Source organism: Apteryx mantelli, chromosome 19 (genome assembly GCF_036417845.1).
Source record: "Apteryx mantelli isolate bAptMan1 chromosome 19, bAptMan1.hap1, whole genome shotgun sequence".
Taxonomy (NCBI): domain Eukaryota; kingdom Metazoa; phylum Chordata; class Aves; order Apterygiformes; family Apterygidae; genus Apteryx; species Apteryx mantelli.
This window is the reverse complement of record NC_089996.1, coordinates 7545827-7569815: the sequence shown is the minus strand read 5'-3', so window position 1 is coordinate 7569815 and position 23989 is coordinate 7545827. Positions and strand designations below refer to the sequence as shown.

Below are 23989 nucleotides of genomic sequence, written 5' to 3'. Positions count from 1 at the left end.
GGCCTCAAATAGAAGACAGGCATCTCACTAACTCAGCAAGGTCAAGATCAAGGCACAATACTGATGTTTCCGCCTGAAAACTACAGCATTTAAGCAGGCTAGGTAAGTTTACTAGAACTGAACCTAAATTTCAACTAAAAATCACTTCAGACTTCTTCAAATCTGTCTTTGAAAGTTTCACAAACATTCTGTTACCTCAGCATGCCTCTACAAAACAAAAGGAGAATTCACTCTCCTTTTAGTATTTTCACCCCAGTTATCAAAATCATTCATAATTTTCTGATGCCTGACTTGGAAAAACTTGGGTTTGTTTCTTCACAGTATTTAACATCAAACATACTAGTAACCTGGTGCTTTGTAGTTGCAATCGTTAAAAAAAAAAAAGGCGAATAGATGGCTGATTACATTCCATCTCGTTCCTGTCACATCCTCCTTGCTGGCTTACTGGTGCTATGTTTACATCCTGGTGGCTCATAGATGCATGTACTCACCTGCCTGGGTAGACTTCCGTCTGGCCTTTTTAATTTCTTCTTCTGTCTTGTTGCTGAGCTTCACTTCTAGTTGCTGAGTTTTCATCTCCAGATCCTTCTGTCTCTCTGTCAAGGCTTTCCGGGCCTTGGAGTAATTAAAAGAGAGTCATATGTTTTACAGGAAAAGAGTTTCCAACTGCTTTCTGCCGTCTATGATTCTTCCATACAAACATCTGTCAGTAAGAAGTCAGGGATTCTACATAAAACTGAACCCTAATTTGGAGTGCGATGATTCAAGTTCCTAGGACACTATGTGGTGTTAAAGCAGTGGCCCACCACACCATAAAAAAGTTATTGCCAAAAAATTAGGAAAGCATCTGCACTCCTCCTAGGTCTCTAACCATCTACCCTTACAAAGGCAGAGGACAAAATGCAACATCAGACTTCCATGTTTCATAGCAACATTCTTGCTTTTTCTAGAACAATCAACAGGAGCTGAAATTTCTTCCAAATGCGTAACTAGTATCACCAAGATATGTCTTTCACTTGTTTCTTTTCTTAGGATCTAAACTGTTGAAAGAATTTCAAATATTTTATAGAATTTCTCTTTAAGTACCTTCTGGATTTCAGTACAAATTTATCAGAATCTAACAGCATAAAGTTTTAGGCTTATTTATGAAAGACAACAGTAGAAAGAAAACAGTTAGACAACAGTAGTTCCTATTTTAGAAATCAAGAACCTAAGATCTGGTTACAACTGATTATTTAAATTGCCTTACTTCAAAGTTCTTCAGGCTTTTAAATTCAGATTTGTCTGTATAATTATTGAAATTATACAGGAAAATGAGTGAAGTGTCTGAATAAATAATCATAATTACCACATACGCTTGCTGTCAACTCATTTGCTGAGGTTGCCTAAATACATAAATTAAAAATCACTTGTTTTGCATAGACCGTTTCATTTGTTATAAAATAGGTCACATTTTTCTTTCCTCAGAGCGTTTAAAGCTAATTTGGATGCTGATATTTTGTTAGCACTTTGCAGTTTTCTACAGTCACACCAGTTTTTGGGTTACAATGCTGTTTTTTACAGTCACACCAGTTTGTGAGTTACAGTGCTCTGCAGGCACTTATCTTACGCTTTTCAATTTGCAGTTTTAAAGGACATGGGCTTAGCTTGGCAGGTCACAAGAGGGAGCTGCAGTAAAAGAATCTGGCGAGAAGTTGTATCCTTCAGACATAACTGCAGATACACCTCTTTCTTTTGATTCATTCTTTTCAATATCCTTGTGATGACTGTGTTTCTTTGCAGATATGACTGAACTTATTATGCTGGAGAAAAATGCCTTTCCTGCATACATATAGCCTAATTTTTTTGTGAATCCTACCATAAACTCTGTCCCTGGGAGAATTTTCTTATGAGTATTCAAATGTTTAACGGAAGCCCCAACAACCTCATGGTTTGCTGGGTGAGGTATTTTCATTCGCAGTTCATCCTCAAGAGAATACTGAGTGAGGATATAACAGCAAACAGCCAAATCATTTGGCATAATTGTATTGGCAGCATCACAGAGGCAGAGGTATCCAGTTTCCTGCCAGTTACTGATAAGAGAGCACCTTTCATAGATATAACACTCCATAGAGCATGACCTCAGCTGCTTACTGGATGTTTATATTGCAATAGCGCCCGATTCTAGCGTGCTGCTACTGTTCGGGTTTTTGAAGTACAAGGTTTGCTATGATGCACAGAAAACTGCAGTCTGGGAGAGTTTTTTGCAAATTCTCATGATACGTTTGAGCTGCCTTCCTTGCTACCTGCTTTTGGCCACTGTAAGAGACCAGATACTGAGCTAGATGAATCTTTGGTCTGACCCAGTGTTGCTATTCGAATGCAATGTTGAATAAATTTTGAGGTCAATACACGTGACTTCTAGGCTCACATGAGCTAGGAATATTTTAATCAAATATACTCAAAATGCATTAACCTGAAGTGGGAGGGGGGAGATGCAACAGAAAGGCAATTCAGTAATAATGTCTTGGCATTGGCTGTAGCCCCCAGTTTCCCAAAACTTAGCTAGGCAGAACACCACTTTTCAGAGCCTAACTATGCGTAATTTACAGCAGAAAGCCCTCAGAAGAACCCTTTGCAGTTCTCTGTGGTAGAACAGAAACTTTTTAAGAGGCAGCTGCTTTCTTGTCCCAGACAATATCCTATAAAATCTCAATTTTGTTCTCTGCTCCCACCTTTTCGACTGCTGCGTAGCGGCTGGCCAGATGCTTCCGTAAGTCTGCAATATGATGGTCACACTTTTTCATGTCTTTCTTAAAGTTCTCTCTAAAGTTGAGCAGGGGTTTCTCTACCTCGCTCTGAAGCTGATAACAAAAACAAAAAGGAAGAAATGCTAACAGTGAGGAGCCAGTTAGTACCGCTTGGCTCTTCTCCTGAGCTGAGCTCAGGACAAAGAAGCAACAATACATACACTCAGCCAAAGGCATTGCTATAGGAGCATTTTCTTTCCCCAAGACAACTCCGAGTAAAGTTACCTCAACCCTCACCTCTATAAAAGATAGCTCGGTTAAGGGAAAATTTACTGAAGGAAGCAAAAAGATAAATCTTCTCTTCCTCTCCCCCATTAAGACATTTATCTTTTCTGACACGTAAGATCAAACTGTAGGCAATATGCAAAGCACCGATTTACATACTCTGACTTCAGCCTGATGAAACTTACCAAAAAAAAGTATATAAATAAAAGCACCTGACTCTGACTCCAGTAGGGTCATTTGGCGCACATGAGGTTACACGTCTAGATTTCTTGCATAGTAAAAAGATATCTAGCAATGGTACATCGTTTTTATTTCTGCCAAGTATAAGGGAGCCTAAAGAAGTTGGAGTAGTTAGTTGAACCTCTTTAGAAAGTGGCGAGAAACCAGTGTGGAATTAACTCAGGAGAGAGCCATCAAGATTGCATAATGTGATGGCAAATACAGCTACTTATCTCTTACAAGCAGGACCTGAGAGTCCATAATACTAAACTCTATTAAGATTTGTATCACATTGCTCTTTAGCCTTCTAATACATGGTTTTGACCTCCAGAAAACAAGTGCTCTGAAGGAATACAGATATTTTGTCTCCCTAGAAGCAACCCAATACTTGTCCTTTATGTCCTTTAGGCAGGGATGCTGGGCTCTGTCAGATCAGGTGAGTTGGGTTCATAATCACCTCATATAGTCCACTGTGGGACAATACTAAATAGTTACTGTAACCAGACCTTTTCAGCCTTTCTCCACTGCTATTTTAATGGAGAAGGACACTTCATCAAAGTTAAGTCCAGATTTTTAATGTAGAGAGACTACAAAGACACTCCGGGGCCTAGAGCACATGTTTTAGAGAGATTAATAGAGCTGGGCATGTTTAGGCAGGTGAAGAATGAGATATTGGGTTTTCCAATAGTAGCCCACAACTATCTGAAGGTCAGTTACAAGGGTAAGGGAGCCAAATTCTTCTTAGTAGGGCCAGGCAATATAACAACAGAGAATGGCCACAAACTGAGTGTTGCAAGGTTCAGGATGAGTATCATTAAAAAAATAGCATAAGGATGGTGGTAGTGGAGCATTGGAACAAGTTGAACAAAGAGGTTATGGAATCTCTGTCCTTGGAGGTATTCAAGACAAATTGGCTAGACAAAGATGTAGCTGAATTGATCCACTATTGGTAACAGTCCTGCTCTGAGTGGGAGGTTGGACTAGAGACCTCTAGACAGTATTTCTATGACACTCTCATGAGGATGGCCCCAGATAAGATAATAAAGGCTTTTCACAACTTTGTGGTCCAACATGGTTAAACAAGCTCTCAAAAACAAAGGTACAAATCTGTAGCTGTGCCAGAAGCAGTCTCAGAGATCAAGGAAAATAAGAACTGGCACAGAGAGTTCACGATGGGCTAAGTGAACTCTAGAGGTAACATGTTACAATTGATACAGATATCTCTGTCAAGGAGAGTTGTAAATAGTCAAACATGCCGAGTGCCCTTCAGACCCCTCCATCAGCCAGGCTGGGTGAATGACCCAACATGAATCAACCATCCTCTCTGTGAGAGATGGCAACCTGACTCATCTGACATAAACAGGCATTGCTGCAAAAAACATCATAAAAATCACCAGGGCCAGGAAGAAATAGAACAGGAGGATGTTTCACTGGTATTTTTACTTGTCCAATACAGAGTAAAGATATTCACTTATTTCACAGAGTTTATAATGGGACCAGAAATTCTGAGATTCTCATAAAGATGGCAAATGCACCACCAGAAGGCTCAAAATACTAACAAGGCAGCTGCTTTCTCCAAGTCTTGTGTGCTGGGAATCAAGAGGCAGACTTCTCAGTGAAGACAGTCATCCTCCTTCTAGCATCATTATCCTGCTTGAACTTCCATCTTGCAAGACATACCACAAGCTATCAAAATAGACCTTACAAACAATTCAAATGTGAATGACCCAGGGTTTTAAGTGCTGCATTATAACTGACCATTTTTATTCCTTTTTTACTAAAAGATCTTTGAAAAGGACTTTCTAATGCATGCAGCAGGCAAAAAAATACATAGACTAGTTTCCTAAGAAGCTGAAATTCAAAACATTAGTGGATATGAACACTGACACTTACCCGTGACTGAGTTTCAACCAGATGTTATCAAGGACTTGAGATCACAAAAAGTTTGTTAAAATCAGTTATCATCAGGTTTACAACAGAGGCCCTGTTTCTCTGTGTATATATGCACCAGTATAGGAGAGGCTTAGACAGAAAGATAGAGGCATAGAATTAATCATATTACTAGGCACAGAGAACCTATGCAGCTGAGTTATCAGAAACCATGCTTCAAAAATTCTTCTGATCGCACAAGTACTTATCTTCTTTGCTCCATCAGCACCATTTCCAGAATGGCTGGTAACATTCAGTCCAGTCCAGCCCACTATGACTTCTACTACTATAATGTATGCATATCTTCTCTTCCAGAACAGAATCTCCCCACTGGAGTTAAGTGATGGATAATTAGATGGCTGGAGAAGGGGTTCAATACGATGATGGCCTTCTTGAAGGATTCCTTGTGTGCACATATCTTGTCTACAACTACCATTCCAGTCTGTACAGATATCAGTAGTATAGTAACACCTCATTTTCTAAATGCCCTGAGAGTGCTGTCACCTTCTATGATGTCTTCATAATTCTCCATGCAGCAGTGTTTTGAAGGAGCGCCCTGAAAGTTGTTCAATATCTTCACAGGTAGTGTTTACTTTTGAATATTCTTGGTTTCTTCTGCACTGTACTGCTTGCTTTGTGTACAGCACTGTCTGGTTTCATTCGACTATCAATAAGAAATTCAATCACTATATTTAAGAATAACTTCACTGAGACTAATGGAAATAATCAATAAATTTAAAGTGTCCTGTTAATAAAATAAAGCTGCAACTAGCAACTGCTTATCTTCCAAAGTAAGTAAAGCAGCAGTGTGGAGGGAGGTCAGAGGATGCTACAGGAGTTCCTGTGGAAGCTTTATGGAGAAGTAGAATAATGAAAGAACCCACATATATAGGTTCTTCTGACTACCTGCATGCTCCACTCCAGGGTGCATTTTTTCCTTTTGGAAATCAATTTGTGAGGCCAACAGGGAGCAAAAAGTATTTCACTAATTAGAACCCTGAAGTAGTAGAAGTTTGAAAAAGAACAGTGGGTTACCAAGGCAACTGCTGGCTGCCTTAGTAACCTGTGCATAATCACTCATAAACAGTACAGGGCTATAATTTTCCTTCAGAACATAACTGTTGTGCTTAGATATCTGGAATTATATTGAATGTGATCACCCACAGAGGTTAACATAATGTAACAGGATGTAAGATTATGTCACATGTGCTGGAAAAGAACTGATAAATACAATAGTTTTTAGATGAAATCTCCTTGGGCATCACTTGACAGAAGATCCAAAAATAACACGAAGTAAGCTCCCACTGCACTTTTCAGAAAGCTTAACAATACTAAAAAGTAAGAGCCCTGGGTTCTCTTCCTTGCAGACAGATTCGGTAGATTCTTTTCAAGAAGACATGATTTTCTTTTTTTATTTCTTCTTCTACAGAAGTAATCTCTACAAGCTATAGGTAGATTTACTTGAAAGGGTTAGAATTTAGACCCCTAGGTAAATAATAGCTAGAATCAATTTCCTTCTTCTTATGCAAAAAATTAAGGCTAGATGTGTTTTAACCTACTTATCAGGTAGATTAAATAAACTATGATTTTGGCAGGAAAAACAGTTAGTTTCATTCACCGACTTCAGAGGTTCATTCAACAGCTTCTTCATTCTTCAAAATACGTACCATATGCATGTGTATTTTCCCCATTAATAACCACTGAAGGAGTGACTCTCATCAACTGCAGGGCAAAGATCCTTGAAAAAGGGAGAACTAAGTATTTACCTTAGAAGAAAATTTGAGATGAACCTCTGCTTCATCAGCTAGACTCTTCTTTAGTTGACCCCAAGCCTCTCCCAGTGTTCTGAAAAAACAATGCAACAATGATCAATACCCTATCTTCTGGACATCATCTCAGTAAGATTTGTAAGACAGCCCCATGTGACATACCAATGCTTTATACCATAACATGCACAGCAGAATCACAGAAAAGAGATAGCAAATATCTGATAAGATAACTCATCTCTCTAAACTAAGGCAGAATTGTATTTATATTGTATGTAACAGACCTGTGACCATGCTGTTCTTCAAGGCCTCCAGTTATGGAGATTCTACAGTCTCCTTAGGCAACATATTTCAGCATCTTATCCTCACTGTTAAAAAGTTGGGTTTTTTTTCTAATACTTAAAATAAATCTCCACCTATGCATTTTTTTCCACTGTTTCTTCTACTTCACACCTTACATTTGGTGAACAGATTATTCTATTTCTCCTTGGAGAAGCCTGTTAGTATTTGAAAATTATCAGGTCTTCTCTCCACCTTCTCTTTTCTTCAGAGATGTTGTTTTCCAGACTCTGATCAGTTTAGGTACACTTCTCTAGACTCTCTCCAATAGCCTAGATTCTTCATAAACGTCATAACCAAAACTACACAGTCTTCCAACTGAGGTCTTCCAGTTGGTAAACCAACAAGGATTAAATCATGCCAGAGACTCCTTCTTCTACATATCTTGGTAAGATTGCTTTTTTAAGACACCAGCGTAAAGTTGCTGATGAATAAGCTTGTGATTCATTCTAACCAGATCCTTCTCCCACAAACCGTTATATAACTATCTTTCCCATCCTGTGAAAGTATAAAACTGTGTCCTTTTCCTTACTGAGAGGCATCTTAATTTTTTTTCAGTTCATTTCTCTAAGGACGAACCTTACGGAATTTCATTCCATAGCTACTTTCTGTTAGTAAATAGTATGCCTTCTCAAATAGGTTTGCACCTCAGTTTTTATTTAGGCCACATTTCTCTTGCCTGCCTACAAGAAATCTCCCATTGTCAAAAGCTACACTAAATTAAGAGGTATGATGCTGACTCCTTCTTCCACATGGCCTGTTATTCCATCAACATAATTTGTTCTGTATACATTCACAATAATTACTCATCACCTTGTTTTCTGCTAAGTGCTTCTAGAAAGTTTGATAGTTTATTCCACCACTTATCCAGGAGGTTATATAAAGCTGATGGATCTACAATATCCTGAATCCTTTCCCCTCTCCCCCCACACTCTTCAAAGATAGCCACATTTGCCCCTTCCTGGTAGCCTGAAACATTGTCCATCACCTGCGATTTCAAAAAAAAAAATCTGTAGTCTCCAACATTGCTCCAGTAAGATGAGTCCCCAAGTATAGTGTTCCTCACAGCTACACAACCTGAGAATGCTTAGTCTATGTAAGTGTTCTCAGCTCCTTTCCTTCCCTAGTTCCACCCTGAGGTCCCCTCCCACTGTCCATTTCTCACTGGTACTAGTTATTTTAGTCGCATGATTGTAGTTGACCTTTTCAGTGAAAAAGGCATTTCAGCCTCCTAAGCATCTTATACATATTTTATTCAACTACTGTGACTTAAATGATCATAGACTATATCATCTTCCATACATATGCAACAGCACCATAACCACAGCAATGTGGCTAGAACCATCCCAATATCACAAATTAGCTCCATCGCCTTGCCCTCACATCCCATTCACATACACACTGGTGGGTCATCTTATCACCAGAAGAGGGCAAAGGACTCCAGAGGAACAGCTCATACTTTAAGTCAATTCCACAGCCCACTGGGCAGCAAAGCTGGAAAATCCTCCATGGAGGATTACCAGCAGCAGCAACTGATATGTTCACAGTGCAGGTCATGGGCCCCCTCACACCTTCTCACGAATGAGTAGAAGACACTGGCAAATGTGTACTTTGAGCATGCCAGGCTGTAGTCCCACTTCTGGCTTCAAATTGTCCTGCTGGCTGCCCTTCCTCCCTCACTTTTTTTAAATAGAAACTTTCTTCTTCCTGGGCCTCACCAATTCACAGGACCTTCTCATTAGCCTCTTCCTGGTCCTGGTCAGGTTGGTCACCACAGCACCAGGAGGACAAGAAACTCCAGGGCCGCCAGGACCTCTTTCCATTACCTCATCTTGCCATGTCTCTATGCTGAGCACCACTGTGAAGCGTCCCTGGTTCCTTGGACATCTAAAGACAACCTCTGAGCACTGCTGGAGTACTTTGCTAAGTGTCCCTTTCAGTTCCCTATTTTTAAAATTTTTAATGCTTCAATCCTTATTCCCGCTCTCTTTCACCTACTGTTCCCCAGTTTGCTGCCTGTTTGTTTTTTCAGGCTTTCTCTTCTCTTTCTATTAGGGGTTGGAGAAAGTGAAAGGAGGACAGGACATGAAAGAAGGTGACTTTTAGTTTTGTTAGGAGCAGGTTGATGCCTATACCTAATGGGGAAAGAACAACAGAAACCACAGTCAAAGAAGATGTCTAGAGAACAACACAAGCAACAGTGTGCTTGCCCTCTTGCAATTCCTGGAAGCAGAGAAAACATCTTCTAAATTGCGGAGTCTCAGTCCACAGTTTCCAGTAGAAACACACTGTGTGAGAATTAGGGTGAAAGTCATTTCAAACTTTGGCTTTTGTTGCTTAGAGGGTTTACATTGGAACAACTACATTGGAACAGCTACAACTAACTATTTGTAATCCTTCTGTGGTGGTGTCTTTTCATTAAATTATTACCAAAGATTGCAATCTAGTCTGAAGCCCTTTGCCTATTATCTTAGTAACTTACAAAGCGTTTCTACTTTGGTATGTTCTACAGCCTTTGTTAGTGGAAGAAGCAAAGGAGCTGGAGATGTCCTACTGCTGGGAAGACAAAGAACATCCACTGCATTCCTCAACAATGCCTTTTTCACCCTTTCCTTTTCTGCAGTGAACATGCTGCAAATCAGGGACAGCCTGATGCTTTTCTTGGAGGTCCAGACCTAAGATGAGAAGCGACTGTTTCTTCATCCCTTTGCATATGCTACTCCAACTCTACCGGCCTGACCTCATGGATCTACTTTCAGCAGTACAGATGTATATATTCTTCCATATTCAGAGCAGTTCTGAATGGGAGATCTGAAGAAAAATATGTGTACCTGTGTAGGAGGAATGTCTTTTGTGTTGAAATCCTTGTGTTCTACAAGACGCACAGAGACAAACTTACCCTTCTTCTTGAGCAGCCAAGGAGTTTTGAGAAAGTTTGGACAGGTTCTTAGCATACTCTTCCTCAATCTTTATTCTACATACACACACACACACACAGAAAATAAAAAGAGCAATAAGTAAGCATTAAGGCAGAATCCCTCCCCAAACACATAATTTAAAGAACATTTTTGCATTATAAGGGATCCTGCCACAGAAATCTTCCTTTCACTCTTCAGTGCTTGGCACTCATTTTAGGATCCATCTCTCACCTCCACAATGCAGTGGCGAGAGCAGGAATATATGCAGGAGAGCATGTGTGATAAAATTAGAAGAAAAAGCTAGAGTCCTGGAGCATAAAGAATGAGGACAAACTCTTTTTTGTGTGCAATATGGATTATCTATAAAACTGCTCTCACTTGAGAACCATGTGTTTCAGTATGCTGCTAAATGTGAGGTCACACATCCTTGAAGCAAAGACGAAGGAATGAAGTGATACAGAAGAGATCTGAATGAAAGTAAGCAATACCACATCATTGTTAATGGAGCTACCATCAATTACTGGAGCCTGGTCTCCCACAGCAAGAAAGATACGTCCCGAGGAGAATGAGGATGATCAAATGTTTAGAAAATAACCCAGCAGGGAGCGAGAGATATCAGCTTCATCTGATTAAGGAAGAAGAAACTGAGTGGAAAAGTGATAACAAACACCCAATACATAAATAGCTACTACATGTTCCCCTTGATCCCTGTATCTGGGGTGCTAATCTGCACCTTTCCTAGGGACACTGAATGCTTCCTGCTCCCTTGCAGATTGCAGAGCTGGCAAAGATGTGGCAGGGGCTGCTGTGACAGATGTGTAGGACTGCAGTCCCTGCTCTTCGCCTGTTCTACCTATAGCAGCAGCAGGACCCCAGCCCTTCTCTCTCCATTCATTCAGCAGCACTATGTCAGTAACAGAAGCTGAGCTGTCTTTGGAGGGGGTGAGAGGAAGAGGGAAGCTGTTGGTACAAGAGAAGAGCTGTTGGTACTGTGGGAATGGCTGCAGGGAGAAGAATGAGAGTAGCTGTTGAGCAAGGTAACAAGAGTAGGTTTTATTGCGCAGCACGGGAAAGAAAAGGTTCAGAGGTGACATGTATCATCCCTAAAACCTAAATCAGCCCCTGGGGTTCTTTTCCTAGTCAAATATTTGCAAGGTGTACATGAGAGTTCCTAGGGAGGACAATTGGCTACCTGCAGGTTTTCCAATGGGCTTGCTCAGTATAGCATCTTGGAAAGAGAACCATGATGCACCAGACTATCTCCTGATCCTGTGCTGAGCTACGTACAGGCAGAAGAGGAGGCTGTTTTCAAAACTATTTCCTCCTGCGAGAAGACAGAAAGTGGGAAATTTTCAGCATAACAGTTTGCAGTAGCTGTTTGGAAAAATGCTGCTAAGTGTGGCATATTCAGGACTAAAGGGGTCCCTCCAGCCAGCTAAGACTGGTCTGGTACTCTGGGCTGCTGAAAGCATAGTCTAGCTGAACAGGATGTCATTCAATGAGATGCAGCTGGTTGAGCCCCATGGCTATACTCAGCTCTCTGCAGAGGTTAAGTTGCAGAACTAGAGGCCTCACCCAGCACATGGGATCATCCTCTCCCTCCCATGAGAACGAAAACAGCTGGCCCAATACTAAATCTACAGCAACACAACTCAGAAATTGCCTCCATTACTCAAAGGCTCCAAATCATAGTCTCTGGCTGTGACCAAGGAGTTGACTGCCAGCACCTTACTCCACATTTGCCACCTCATCAGCCTGGGCACAGAACCGGCAGAGTGAGCAGGGTACACCAGCAGCACTATGCCTAACCAGGTTTCCTACCAACATCACTTGTTTTCTAATATCTACATCACTATCTTGCAGTGCTTTTCTCACAAATTCATCCATTTAGAGCATCTCAAAAAAGAAAATACACTGATTTTGACTAATTTCTCATCAAATAGCTCCTCTCTCTAAGAATGACTTTCTCTGTTCCCAAGCCAACCTGCTGGTTGATCCCTGGGGCCCTGCCTCGTCTCCAACTGCCCATATTCACAGTGTGCAGCTTACCTTTGCTCCTCACTCCCATACCACAAGTGCTGCTTCCCATGCCTGCTATAACAAGACCAACACTACAGTTATAATGTGCCAGAGAAAAACAGCAAGAGAGATCAAGGGCTTCACCTATATCTAGCTCCCTGCAAAAGCAGGGAGTTTCTAGATAATATTGCTAGAGGAGCCTAGAAAAGGATTATAGGCCATAACAGAGAGAGAAGCAAAAGAGTTCAGAAGTCCCATCAGTCTGACTCAGGGGAAAATACCTTCTGAACCTCAAGCCTGGCAATTATTTAGCACTAAACGTGAACAAGAGACATACATACTCAACAAGCACCTAAATTACTTAAACCGTAAAGCACTCATTTTTTCTTCCAAGCACAAACAGCAAATCATTTGTAAAAAAACTAAAAATCTGATTGTGTGGCCAACTAAATGCAGGACAGAAATCTCAGGGCAGAAACAAACATAATTTGTCATTTGGCACGACTAAGACTGCAGAATGCATTGGCAAGGTGTAAGGAACAAGTGGCTGCAGCCAAACATTCATCAAATAACTGCAAAAAGGTAAACTAGTTCCTGTTTCAGAGCCCCAGCTTTAAGACACATATGGCCCCCACCCCAATCTTGCATCCTGTCACACCCTATGGCCAAACCATCTTGAACTTATCATTGGAAGCTAAAAAATGAGATGAAGGTATACTCAAAAGAGGAAAAAAATCCCCTCCTGGCTCTGGCAGATATAAACAGCCTGCAAACACTGGATTATAATTACTGTGAAACACCAGATATATAGAGACTCATAAGCTTAGTGAGTGTACCTCTAGAAACTTCCCTGTTCTTTATGCTGTTACTCTATAAATATATCCAGCTTCACACTAAAAAAACCTGTGTTTCTTGTTTCCACTTACTTGCTTGAAAACATTCAGAATTTCACTCCTTGTGTAGTTAGAAGCATTTCTAAGTGTGTTTTGACCAATACTGTCCATTAGATTTTGTGACACTGTTATCCTTTAACTTTATTAGTTCTAGCTGTTCTTCAGATGTTTATTCCCTGCTCTCTTACACCTTTTTTTTTTTTTAAATAGAGTACATAGTGTGCCCATACCTAAATCATTTTTTCCAGTCACGCTATCCTACAATGGCTTTAGCAAAACTAGAGAGATACAGAAAAGGGAGATACGGATGATCTGATGTGACTGTCATGCAAGAAGAAGCTAAATAGATTAAGACAACATGGGGGAACATGGAGAAGATGTGGCGGAGGAGATCTGACAGACATCTACAGTCCTGTCAGTTGTGTGACTGTGAAAATTTTTACACTGTTTCTCCAGATTAGGAAGCTGCAATGAAATTATCAGACAACAAAAGGAGAAGTACTTTTTTCTATAGTTAATAACTGCACTGCAGAAGTCATTGCTATAAAATGTTGCAGTGGTCAAAAATACAAATAGACTCAAAAGGATTAGACAAACAGTGGAAGATAGGTTTACAAGTACTTGCTGAACATGACAGACTTTATGCAGATTCTGGCTGTGGAAATCCCCAAACATCTGATCATTAGAAGCTGGGAGGATAAAGACTCTCATGCTCTTGTCCTCCTAGGCACTCAGTACTGCCATGGTCAGATTAAAGTCACTAGGCTAGACAGATCTTCATCAGATTCAGTAAAGCTGTTCTCCATCTTATGTTTTCATTTCAGGTGGCTAAATAATTTTCTGCTATATATTTTCAGTTTTCTAAGCACAGCCCAGCTCAACTAAAACTTGTGAATGGCCAAAAGTTCATGACAGTGTTCCTTTGAAAACAAACAAACAAAACAAAACAGTTTACTCCTAATATCCTGATAGACTCATGCTATTTAGGGAGGTCTGCAGGTTTTTGAATGTTTGCTTGAATGCAAATGCTGGACCATATTTTCACTTCTGACTTAAGTAATTCCTTCTATCCTTTACACCCCCACCCTTGAACTTTCAGTTTATCCAACTTCCTAATTATTTTCCTCCCTTTCTTGAGGTCTGTCTTATTAAAATTCAAAGCCTTAATTATATCCTAATTTTGTCTACCTTGCAATTCAACAAGAACCGAATGAACACATAATTGTTCAGTTTAATATTACTATTTACAAGCAGCTTCTCTAAAAGCATCTACTCAATAAACTAATTCTAAATAAGTATTGCCTCTTGTTCTTCATTTGATAAAGAAATCTGATTACCATGTCTGAGAATACCTAGGCCCTGCTATTACTGTTGGCACTTTTATTCTAATCCAGAAAAAAAAAAAAAAGGTTGTCTGTAAATATAAAGGAAACTTCATGACTATTTTTACCATAGACTTTTAAAGATTATTGTTCTCTTATTCAAGTCAGACTTGGGGACTTCTAACAGATCTTCATTACTAGGTCTGCAATTATTTTCTTCTTCTCCTCTCTAACCTTTCTTCTGTCTTTACCTCTCTCTTCAGTCACTGTATGTCCAAATGAGTACTACTCTACCACGTGTCTGCTATTGCTATTTATGCCCAGTTACATGATCTGGTACCAAGAGTTTCAATTCCTCCATTTTATTATCCAGCCTCCTTATCTTTGTGTAGAAACACTCCATTTTTTCTTTACAGGCATATGAGAATTAACAGTCAGAAAAGTCAAAATATTGGCCAAATATATCATCTTACCTGCCATCCTCTACTTTTTCTTTTCTGATTGCTGTATCTTTATTTACCTAGTTTCTATCCTTCCTGAATGTGTGTCAAGCAGAAGAAAATGTAAAATTCTCATAGTCTTCCAGCTTCCTATACAAAGCCTTTTTTCTTAGCTGTCTGAGCCTCAATTACAGAAGGCTGATGTATAGATGGAGAGACGTTTTCTGCACATGAATAATTCCTACAAGTTAAACATTCTGAAATGATCTTGATAGCAGTATTCCCTGAGCCACCCGATGATCATCATACAAATCTAATCACCATTGCTTCCCTTTTAGTTAGAGATGCAAAGGCTGCCACTAAAGGCCTGAGCTCTTATTTCCTTAAGCAATCTCTGCAGCCTGACACCATCATCCTTCTTTTCCATACAGAGCACCTGTGAATCATTTGTTCCAAATGGGAAAAAAAAATAAAAAATCTTTTTATAACTCCCATCTAGATCCTCTTCAACGTCAATTCCAAACCTTCTCTATTCCCAGCAGCCATTGAACTCTTTTCTGTCTTTTCTTTCATAACATGCCTATTTACTCCTCTAGTAACAACACAGACATGTCTCTTCCTAGTGTCAAAACTGCTTTCTTCTCTCTCTAGCCAGCCTATTTGCATGTCACACCAATTTTCCCTCCTTCTTGAATGCTCCTTTCTTTAGTTACTGTCAAATTTCATTATATAATCCTCTCTTTGGAGCAGCTTTCCCCCTCTTTTTCCTGGCCATTCCTATTACACAATTCTGCTTGCTTTCTCCTCATCTTATAGTTTAGCACCAGTCCTTTCTTCTCCCTGGTTTTTCTGGTCAGTTCTTCATGAATCATACAGGCATCTGTCTTTTAGATCCTGTTATGTCAAAGGCATAAGGAACCAAATGTGGATGTTCGGCATTCTGCAGCTCCTGTATCAGTCTTTACTGGCTGTGCTATACTTCGTATTTCTCCACTGCTGCCACATCCATCTTACTAGAAAAGAGAGTTGAGGGAGAAAGAAAGCAAACCACAAACAAAAACCACCTACCTATAAGTTCTGCCTGATCAAACTGCCCCATAAACTCCAGTGCAGATTCCTGTTTGTTGGCCTATTCATGGCTCCCACCACTACTGATTTAAATCAGCATAGCCAAGTTGTGACTGCAGCAGCTGAGCAGGAAAGTAATACAAGCAAGCACCAATAGTGAGGCAATAGCTCAGGACAGTAGCTTCATCAACTGTTGCAGACACTCCAGAAGTGAAAATCCAAATCGCTCTGCCACTCTCTCAGCAGTAAACACAGTTTGTTCCCTATGGGTTGTTCTCAAGTTTTGAGAGTCATCCTCAAGATGATTTATACTTGCTTGGACACATGACAAGTGATTTCAAATACTGGTGACACTTCTTATGAGTAATGCCATATCACTCCTGTACATACGTTCAACCGAACATCTATAAACTGCTTGTTTGGTGCAGTACACTTACCGTTTCAGCAGAGCAATGGACCATGAATAGCACTCCAGGTTCACTCTAAATATCTATATATGGCATTCACCTCCATAACCAGTTTAAGTCCCAGGTGATAGCTTTTTATATCTTCTCCTAGAAACTGCACCTATGCTCCATGTCAACAAACCGCTTCTCTATTTTTCAGATAAAAAGATTCTTTTCTAAATGTCATTTCTACTCTGTTTTTCCCATACCCATGCTTTTCCCTTGAATCTATAGTTTAGAATCTCCTTGGTTACCCCCATCTAAAAAGGCTAACTGAGGTTGGCACAGTAAGAAATAGGAGAGAGAACTGTACCTCTGGAAAACTGGAGAGTGTGGATGGATATTAAAGAAATATTCAGTGTGCTTTAAGAATTGGTAGCATATCTTTTACACAATTTAAGCTAAGTGATTAACATACATAAGAAATAACTAAGAAAAAAATATATTACTGGAAATGCTTAATTTGATAGCAAAGTGCTAATTACCTTTCTCGAACAAACTCTGCCATTTCTTTCTGCATCTGTTTCCCTTTAAGTTGCTTTTGAAGAAGAATTTCAAATCCTGATACTGTATTGTTCCCTTGTGAATCCTTCTTATCAGCCTGGAAGGAAAAGGAAGTTCAACGAAAAGATATGGGGATCAAAAATATACACAAGCAGTTCTTAAAGGCAGTCTGAGCCCTCCATAGAGCAACAGGCAACAACAATGTCAAAATAGCATTTTGCAGGAAGCACCTCCTGTGATATAAGCTGCTAACTGCAACATCTCAACCCCTCTCAGAGGAACATATCAACAATTTCTCTTTCCCCCTCCTCTTACTCCCAGATTTTTTTTTTTTACAAAGTTTTACAGATATCTTAAACTAGCGTAAGACTGTGCTGCGGCCAAAACAGCATTCTTGCCTTCCCTTCTGCCCATGGCCTTTCATACCTGATAACTCCCATGGGCTGGCTCCAGCAAGCATGAGCCCTGAAAACTCAACCCTGCAAAAAAAAAAAAAATGGATCCTGGAGCTAACACAAGGGAACTTACGGGAACACAGAGCTGGAGGAGAGGAGAGGACTCTACAGCCCCTTCCAGTGGCAGCACAATTTTAAATGAGCTTCAACAAATTGTAAAATTCTACCCTAACTGATCTGCACCCAAAGAAATATAACCAGACCGCACAGCTTTACTGTAAAACAGAGTAAAACAGCAACTTGTTCAATAGCTTCCTTTACTGCAATTCATTCAGTCTTTCATTATTCGTTTGCTACACAGCCCTTTTTACCCCCTGCTCCACTTGACTTCAGGACTGCTACAAGGAACAATAGTCTTCTTTCCCTCTGTCTGTTCTTTTTGCTCTCTTCTCTCTCTGCTTTTCATTAATTCACAACTCCATTTCCCACCCACTTCTAACATACAGGTTCAGAGAATGCTTCCCTAAGGAGCACAGATTTGCTCCCATGTCTTGGGTGCTGTATACATACACACAGAGAAAATGCCACATTAATCAATGCATGACACTTCTAAAATGTATGGCCACATGCAGGCCACATGCTAGATATTGTGCAGCAAGACATTACAAGCCTGAGACAACTGGATGAGCTGATCAAAGAAGGAGAGTGAGTCAGAGACAGGTCACGGACTACAGGGCTGAATGAGAAGGAAGTCCTGGGAGTAGAGCTATGGAAGGATAAAAGTTTGCAGAGCAAAGGCAATTTTCAGCCAAGTTCCACTGAGAGCAGGACATGACCAAAAACAGTCAAGAAGCCAAACAGTGATTTATTTTAGATGGAAAGAACCAAGCATAGCAGTATCTTCTAAAAGACATATATGCAAGAAATAAGCCTACAAGCCATTTCTGATTCTATGGCTTACTAGGATTGTAAGACTGGAAGCAACCGAAGAAACTATCAGCTTTGACATAGCAACATAATCATTTACAATTATGTTAGTGTATTTTAGTAAGTTACTGCAATTTGTCATAATCTCCTGCGCAGGCCTAAAACAGAAATGCTGAGTATTCAAGAGTGGAAGTGTTGTTGAAGCTATAACAACCAAACTTTTTTTTTTAAATGAAACTGATTTTTTAAAAATTGAAACAGTCATTAATTGAAAACACATGTGCAATTCATAAAATTTCCATTGTTGGGGCAATATTTCCTCAAAAAAGGAGACTTTTCCAGTGGAGGAATTTTTCTATCAACTCCACACTTAAGGACAACTGTATCATAACAAACGAAAGGTTAATTCAGGATGCTGCCTCTAGCAGTGGAGCTAAAAATATGAGGGCATACACAGAATACACAGCCACTGTAGATTCCTCGTGCTGAAGGCTGCATTGAACAAACTGATTTAAGAGCTGACTTACTGAATTTAATGGGCCTGTCCTTCACAAATCTCATGCTTTAAAACAAACAAACAAACAAACAAACAAACAAACAAAAAAACCCACTATTTATCATTTGGCCTCCACAATATTCTGTGGAAATGATCTGTACAATTTGATGCATTCACAAAGTTCATGACTAACTGCTTGTTTTAAATGATACCTCTAGTTTCATTGTACATCCCTAGTTCTTGTTTTCTGAGAAACACTGACTAAATATTCCGTTTGTCATCCACCTCTCTGTCCCCTCTCTCTCCCATTGCACAGCCTTTCTGGCTGAGATATTGAGATATTTAGTTTTTCCCACATCCTTTCCATTTTGTGACCAAAGCTTCCAGCTGGACAAGCTCAATCTGCCTTTCTGGGCACTCTTCTAACAATTTTCTACATTCTGAGACCAGCTAGATGGTTTCTACATGATCTTCACCGGGTTTCTGCATTCTCCCTCACACTGCCCTAATGCATTGAAGTTCAGCCCAAATTCTTAAGTACCTTTTAATACAAGTCAAGCTATTTGTTTCACTTTTGCTGAAGCTCAAAAGCTGCAATATGGCATGTGGCTGGCTGCCTACTTACCCAGAAATAATCACAGTAGCTCCATTCTGAAGGCTTCAGCAACTGCTGCTCCGGCATTACGTCAGGGTGGGGGAAGGTCACACAGTTTATCTTAAAAAAAAAAAAAAGAAATCCCAAAAGACAGTTAGAAGGCAGTGCAAATTTAACTGTTGATGAGAAATATGCAAATAAAAGGTTATATACGCACACTCCAACCAGAAAATCTACTGTGAATGCATGTCAGTAAAGACAAATTAGTTGTTGCATGGAAACAGAAGATAAGCACTCTCAGAAAGCTCCTCAGAGCAAGCTGCAGTGTCAGCTTCAAGGAAAACAAACTACCAGTTTCACATGAAGAAAACTTGCTCAGTTCTGAAAGCTACTATACAAGGAGCCCTCTTAGATCCCTAACAAACCTGTGGTAGAAAAAAGGAACAAAAGAAACGCAAGCTTTTAAAGAAACACCTAATAGTACCATGAGCAGCAAACGGCACTGAAGCCACTGCTAATGGCAAATCTCATCCGAAAATCTTGACTACTTTTGTTTCCTACAGAATTACAAAAAAGGTATTATTTTTTCAGTGCACAGCCCTTCAATCTATCTCAAAGACCTTTTCAGATGAAGGTGATACTCCTGCAAAAAGGGACAGAAACTCTAAATTCAGCTAAGCTTCAGTATGCAAAAAACACAGCACCTTGTGAGAACTCATTATACAGTTATTAAAAAAAGGCATAAAAACATTCAAGCTCTCATTAAGTTATCTCACTAAAAAATGCAGCCTGATAAAAGCAGGGGGTAAATGAAGAGTGTGACAACTACTGCAGAATAACTCTAGACTTACTTAAGCCCTTCAGGGGAAGCATCAGCAAGAGTCAGTGTTCGGTAAATAATGCTGTCCTAAAATCCCTGTGGGGCAGGCACATTAAAAGCAGTCCCTCTTACCAAGCCAATGGGTTCATCAGGCACGATGGGTACTTTTATATTAATCAAGGGATTAACATAAATTAGGGATGGAAGAGACTCACAAATGTAACTGCATGCTTTTTCTTTGCTTAATTAAATGTTCAAGGCAGACCTCAGGCAGTGCTGCTAACAAGCAGTAAATCTGCCTTTAGGCTATTCGGAGAGGATCAAAAAGACACAGCAACATGCTGCGAAGTGCTGACCTAGTATAAACTAACGATGCCAGATCAATGTATATAAAATCACTAGTGGATATAGCGCTGTTCCAACAATCTCGCTCTGGCTCCCTGTTGTTTGCCCGTGCCAAAGTTTCAGTGGCTGTCCTATATGTAATGCAAGAGCTTTCTGACAGACTCTTCATCCCCCTTCTCCAGAAAGATCATCGTTTCCAGAGCTTTCCAACTCCATTCAACAGCAGGCTCAAGACCCTGTCTTTGTGGTTTCTTTGGCAATCACCTTAGCTAGACCCTTAGCTACAGATCTTTCCCACTGAACTTCCTTTCCATCTCTCACCTTACTTTGATCTGACCAGGAGGAATTTAGAGACTGTGACTCCAACTTCACCATCAGTTTTGCATTCAGCAGTTGTGCGACAGTAAGACTGGGTCTCCTAGCCAAAGTCAAGCCTCCAACAGGGCACCCATTGCAAACAGCAGTTCCTTCTGGACAACGAGTGCTGGTGAAAGCACCTCCCACCTCTTCCATGCTCCCGCACCAGAACATATCAGGAATTACAAAACTTCAACTCAGTTCAGAGCCGAACATGCGTGAGACAGTTGCAGGACTGCAAACTCTTCTGCTAACACTTCCACACAGCACTTCTTGTCCAGGCATTCAAGGTTTCCTAAGGCATGATGGGCTACATCAGTAAAGAGTCATACTCAGCTAGGCTTGCCTAGACTTCTGTGAAGAGGCACCTTCATTATCCTAGGCTGACCTGAATCACTATCACAGTGTCAAGCACAAAGGCCACTTATGATGGAGGTTTTCCAGAGGCAGCCTTCCGTCTCTGCTAACCTTCTTCTCTCCTGCCTCTTCCTTGTCATCTCAATTATCTCAGGATGGCACTGAAAGCCCATCTTTGCCCTGGTTTACTGGTTAAGTAGGTTAGGTTATCTTCCCTTCTCAATTCAGGGACCACCAGACCTAAAAGCCTGCAAAAAGAGCCTATAATCTTCTAGAATAAGCTCACGCACAGGAGAAAAGCCAGCAATATGTACATCTAAACAGCTATGAGTGTGTGCCACTTCTTTGCCTAGATGCAGAAAGAACTTTGTGTCAAGCCAAGCCCAGAGATGTACTTAAATGAGAGGACAGCTACCGTACAATAGTAGGAGATATCACTGCAACAATGACAGTGCTCAGAAACTTGACCACATGGTTCCAGAGCCAGTGGAGCAGTATATGGCAAGTATGGATCAGAAATACACTGCAGCAGGTGCCATAGTGCTCATCCACCTCAAAACATCCCATAATAACAAGCAAATGAAAACTACTTTGACACCTCTGAAAAGGGAGAGTGGGACGAATGCCTGTCCAACAGTCCCCAGGCAGATGTTCTTTCACTATCTCTTGCATCCAGTCACAATGTAACCTGCAATACTATGGGACACCCACCCACCCACCTGTAAAAGCAATATCATGTGATTTTGCTCATTTTGGAGGGTCCATTTTATATATGAACAGCTACTCAGTGCTTGAGCTGGCTCCTGCCTGCTTTACAGAGAGTCCTGATAGAGAAGATGCAACACTAAGCACACGCTACTCTGATACCAGTGTTTAGAAAGAAAGTAATGCAAACTAAGTTTCAACTATAAACCTTAATCAATGTCTAAGAAGGAAATTGTGGAAGATACCTTCTCTGCTACATCATCTAGCTGAGAAAGGGTCTCCTGGACAGAAGGTCTATATAAAGAACATGAAATCTCCTGAATCTCCTGAAAACGCATTCACAACTCCTTCTTTTTTAGTTTCACTGTTTAGCGGATGTATCTGTGTTTATTTACCGCCTGTGATCTAACACCTAAAATCCTAAATTTCTCAAGGAATTTTCTTCTGATACTCATCACAGCATTATTTCAGGCTTGTGAGCATGAACAAGTCTAGTTTCACAGTTTGTCTGTAATTTAAAGAGCACCATCCACAATTCACAAACAGGAAACAGAGGCACCCACTATCCCCTCCCTCCTGCCCTCCCCCCTGGCAAATCTTTACAAGAAAAGCTTTATATATGCCCATTCAAATCACATGCCTTTACAGGTGCTTTGGGGTGGACTAACACTTGTTAGTTTTATCAAATACACATTTTGCATTAATTGCCTCTAGTGATTCCAAAACAAGAAAGAGCAGGAAGAAAAAAGAATACCCCAAAAACAAAGAACAAAAATTTTTCTAAGGACATCTATAATTTTCATCAGTGTTTCTCAATAATCTGTCAAGTGACCCAGCAATAATCATGCAATACTAAAGAGTTCTGTTCTCTCAAATCAAAAGGGATTGAAAAGCAGATGTTGCAATTTGAAGAGTGGATACTGGATCCAACCAAAGCTGGCATCTTCTCAGATGATCAAGGACTTGGTTGGCCACCTTTCTTTTGTGCACATCCAGAACAAGGAAAGGTTTCTTGAGCAGCTCTCAGGTACTAGGCAGTTAAAATATAAGGGGCTGCAAACACGTATTAGTTTAACACTCTGTTGAAAAAGGTTAACTCTTTTCACTCCCTGCAGTGAGTTTTAGAACTGATCAACTTTACCTGTTTTAAAAATACCAGCTAGAAACTTCAAGCCAAATTGCTACTTTCAGGGCACAGACAACCAGACAGCCTCTGACATGCACTGACCCGGAACAGAGTTGAAACAACACGAAATGACAACACACCTTGCAGGTAAAGAAAAGGTTGTACTTTATTACATAAGTTACCAAGACTAAAGCAATGGCTGATCACAAGCTGCTCTTGTTCCTTACTGTGCTTCTTCACTGACACGGTCACATACTATTTCTGAAATAATACAGTATATTGTAGTTTTGCCTTAAAAAAAATAAAGCATCCTCAAAACCCGCATACAACTGCTTTGTCATTTAGCACAAAGGCCAACTGCTTAGTGTAAGTGAGAAACAACGTAGGTCATCTTCTGACAGCAAAGACAAAGGAAATGGTTATGGTTAGCAATAAGTTGTTTTATGCACCCATATGTAGGGATGGGATGTGAGACACAGGTTTCAATAGCTTCTGGCTTTGAGGATTTAACCATCTCCCACTCACTCAATGAATATTTTGGGTAGACAACCATAGTCCACTCTGGTTCTAGCTCCAACTGAAGGTAGCCTGAAACACTGCCCTGTGGACAGGCACTGCATGTGCTTACATGTCAACACCTCATGGACCTCAGAGACAAGGTGCTGTCTCTTGAGGGCATGCCTGCCAAGCTACAGGAACTCAGGAAACAGAAAAGCAAATTAAAAATAAGTAGCAGTAGAAAGTAAAACAGGCAGAGAGATTCCATAAATTTTGGTGGGGGACACACCACAAACTATTCACATCTCAAAATCAGGAACATCAATTTTGCACAGTGAAAGGGGGAGGCATTCTGGTTTTTCCCTCTCAGAAGATTACCCTGTCATCGGTGGTCTTACAGAGAATGCTCTGTGTTTTAAGTGGTCCTTCTAACTGTATTACTGCCACACAGAAAATAACCACATCCTGACTAAGGTAACAGATGTACTGTA

The 23989-nt window shown here is 40.3% G+C and overlaps 1 protein-coding gene across 1 annotated transcript in view; it reads right to left on the bottom strand.

Moving 5' to 3' along the window:
- The window catches only part of GAS7 (growth arrest specific 7), a 68317-nt gene that overhangs the window by 7232 nt on the left and 37096 nt on the right, over window positions 1–23989 (bottom strand). Inside the window, exons 6-11 of the mRNA XM_067308104.1 lie at window positions 19321–19410; window positions 16859–16974; window positions 10167–10241; window positions 6929–7007; window positions 2715–2843; window positions 492–615 (exon numbers count right to left, since the gene is read on the bottom strand). Of these exons, the coding sequence (XP_067164205.1) occupies window positions 492–615; window positions 2715–2843; window positions 6929–7007; window positions 10167–10241; window positions 16859–16974; window positions 19321–19410 (613 nt within the window). The remainder of the gene's footprint in view (window positions 1–491; window positions 616–2714; window positions 2844–6928; window positions 7008–10166; window positions 10242–16858; window positions 16975–19320; window positions 19411–23989) is intronic.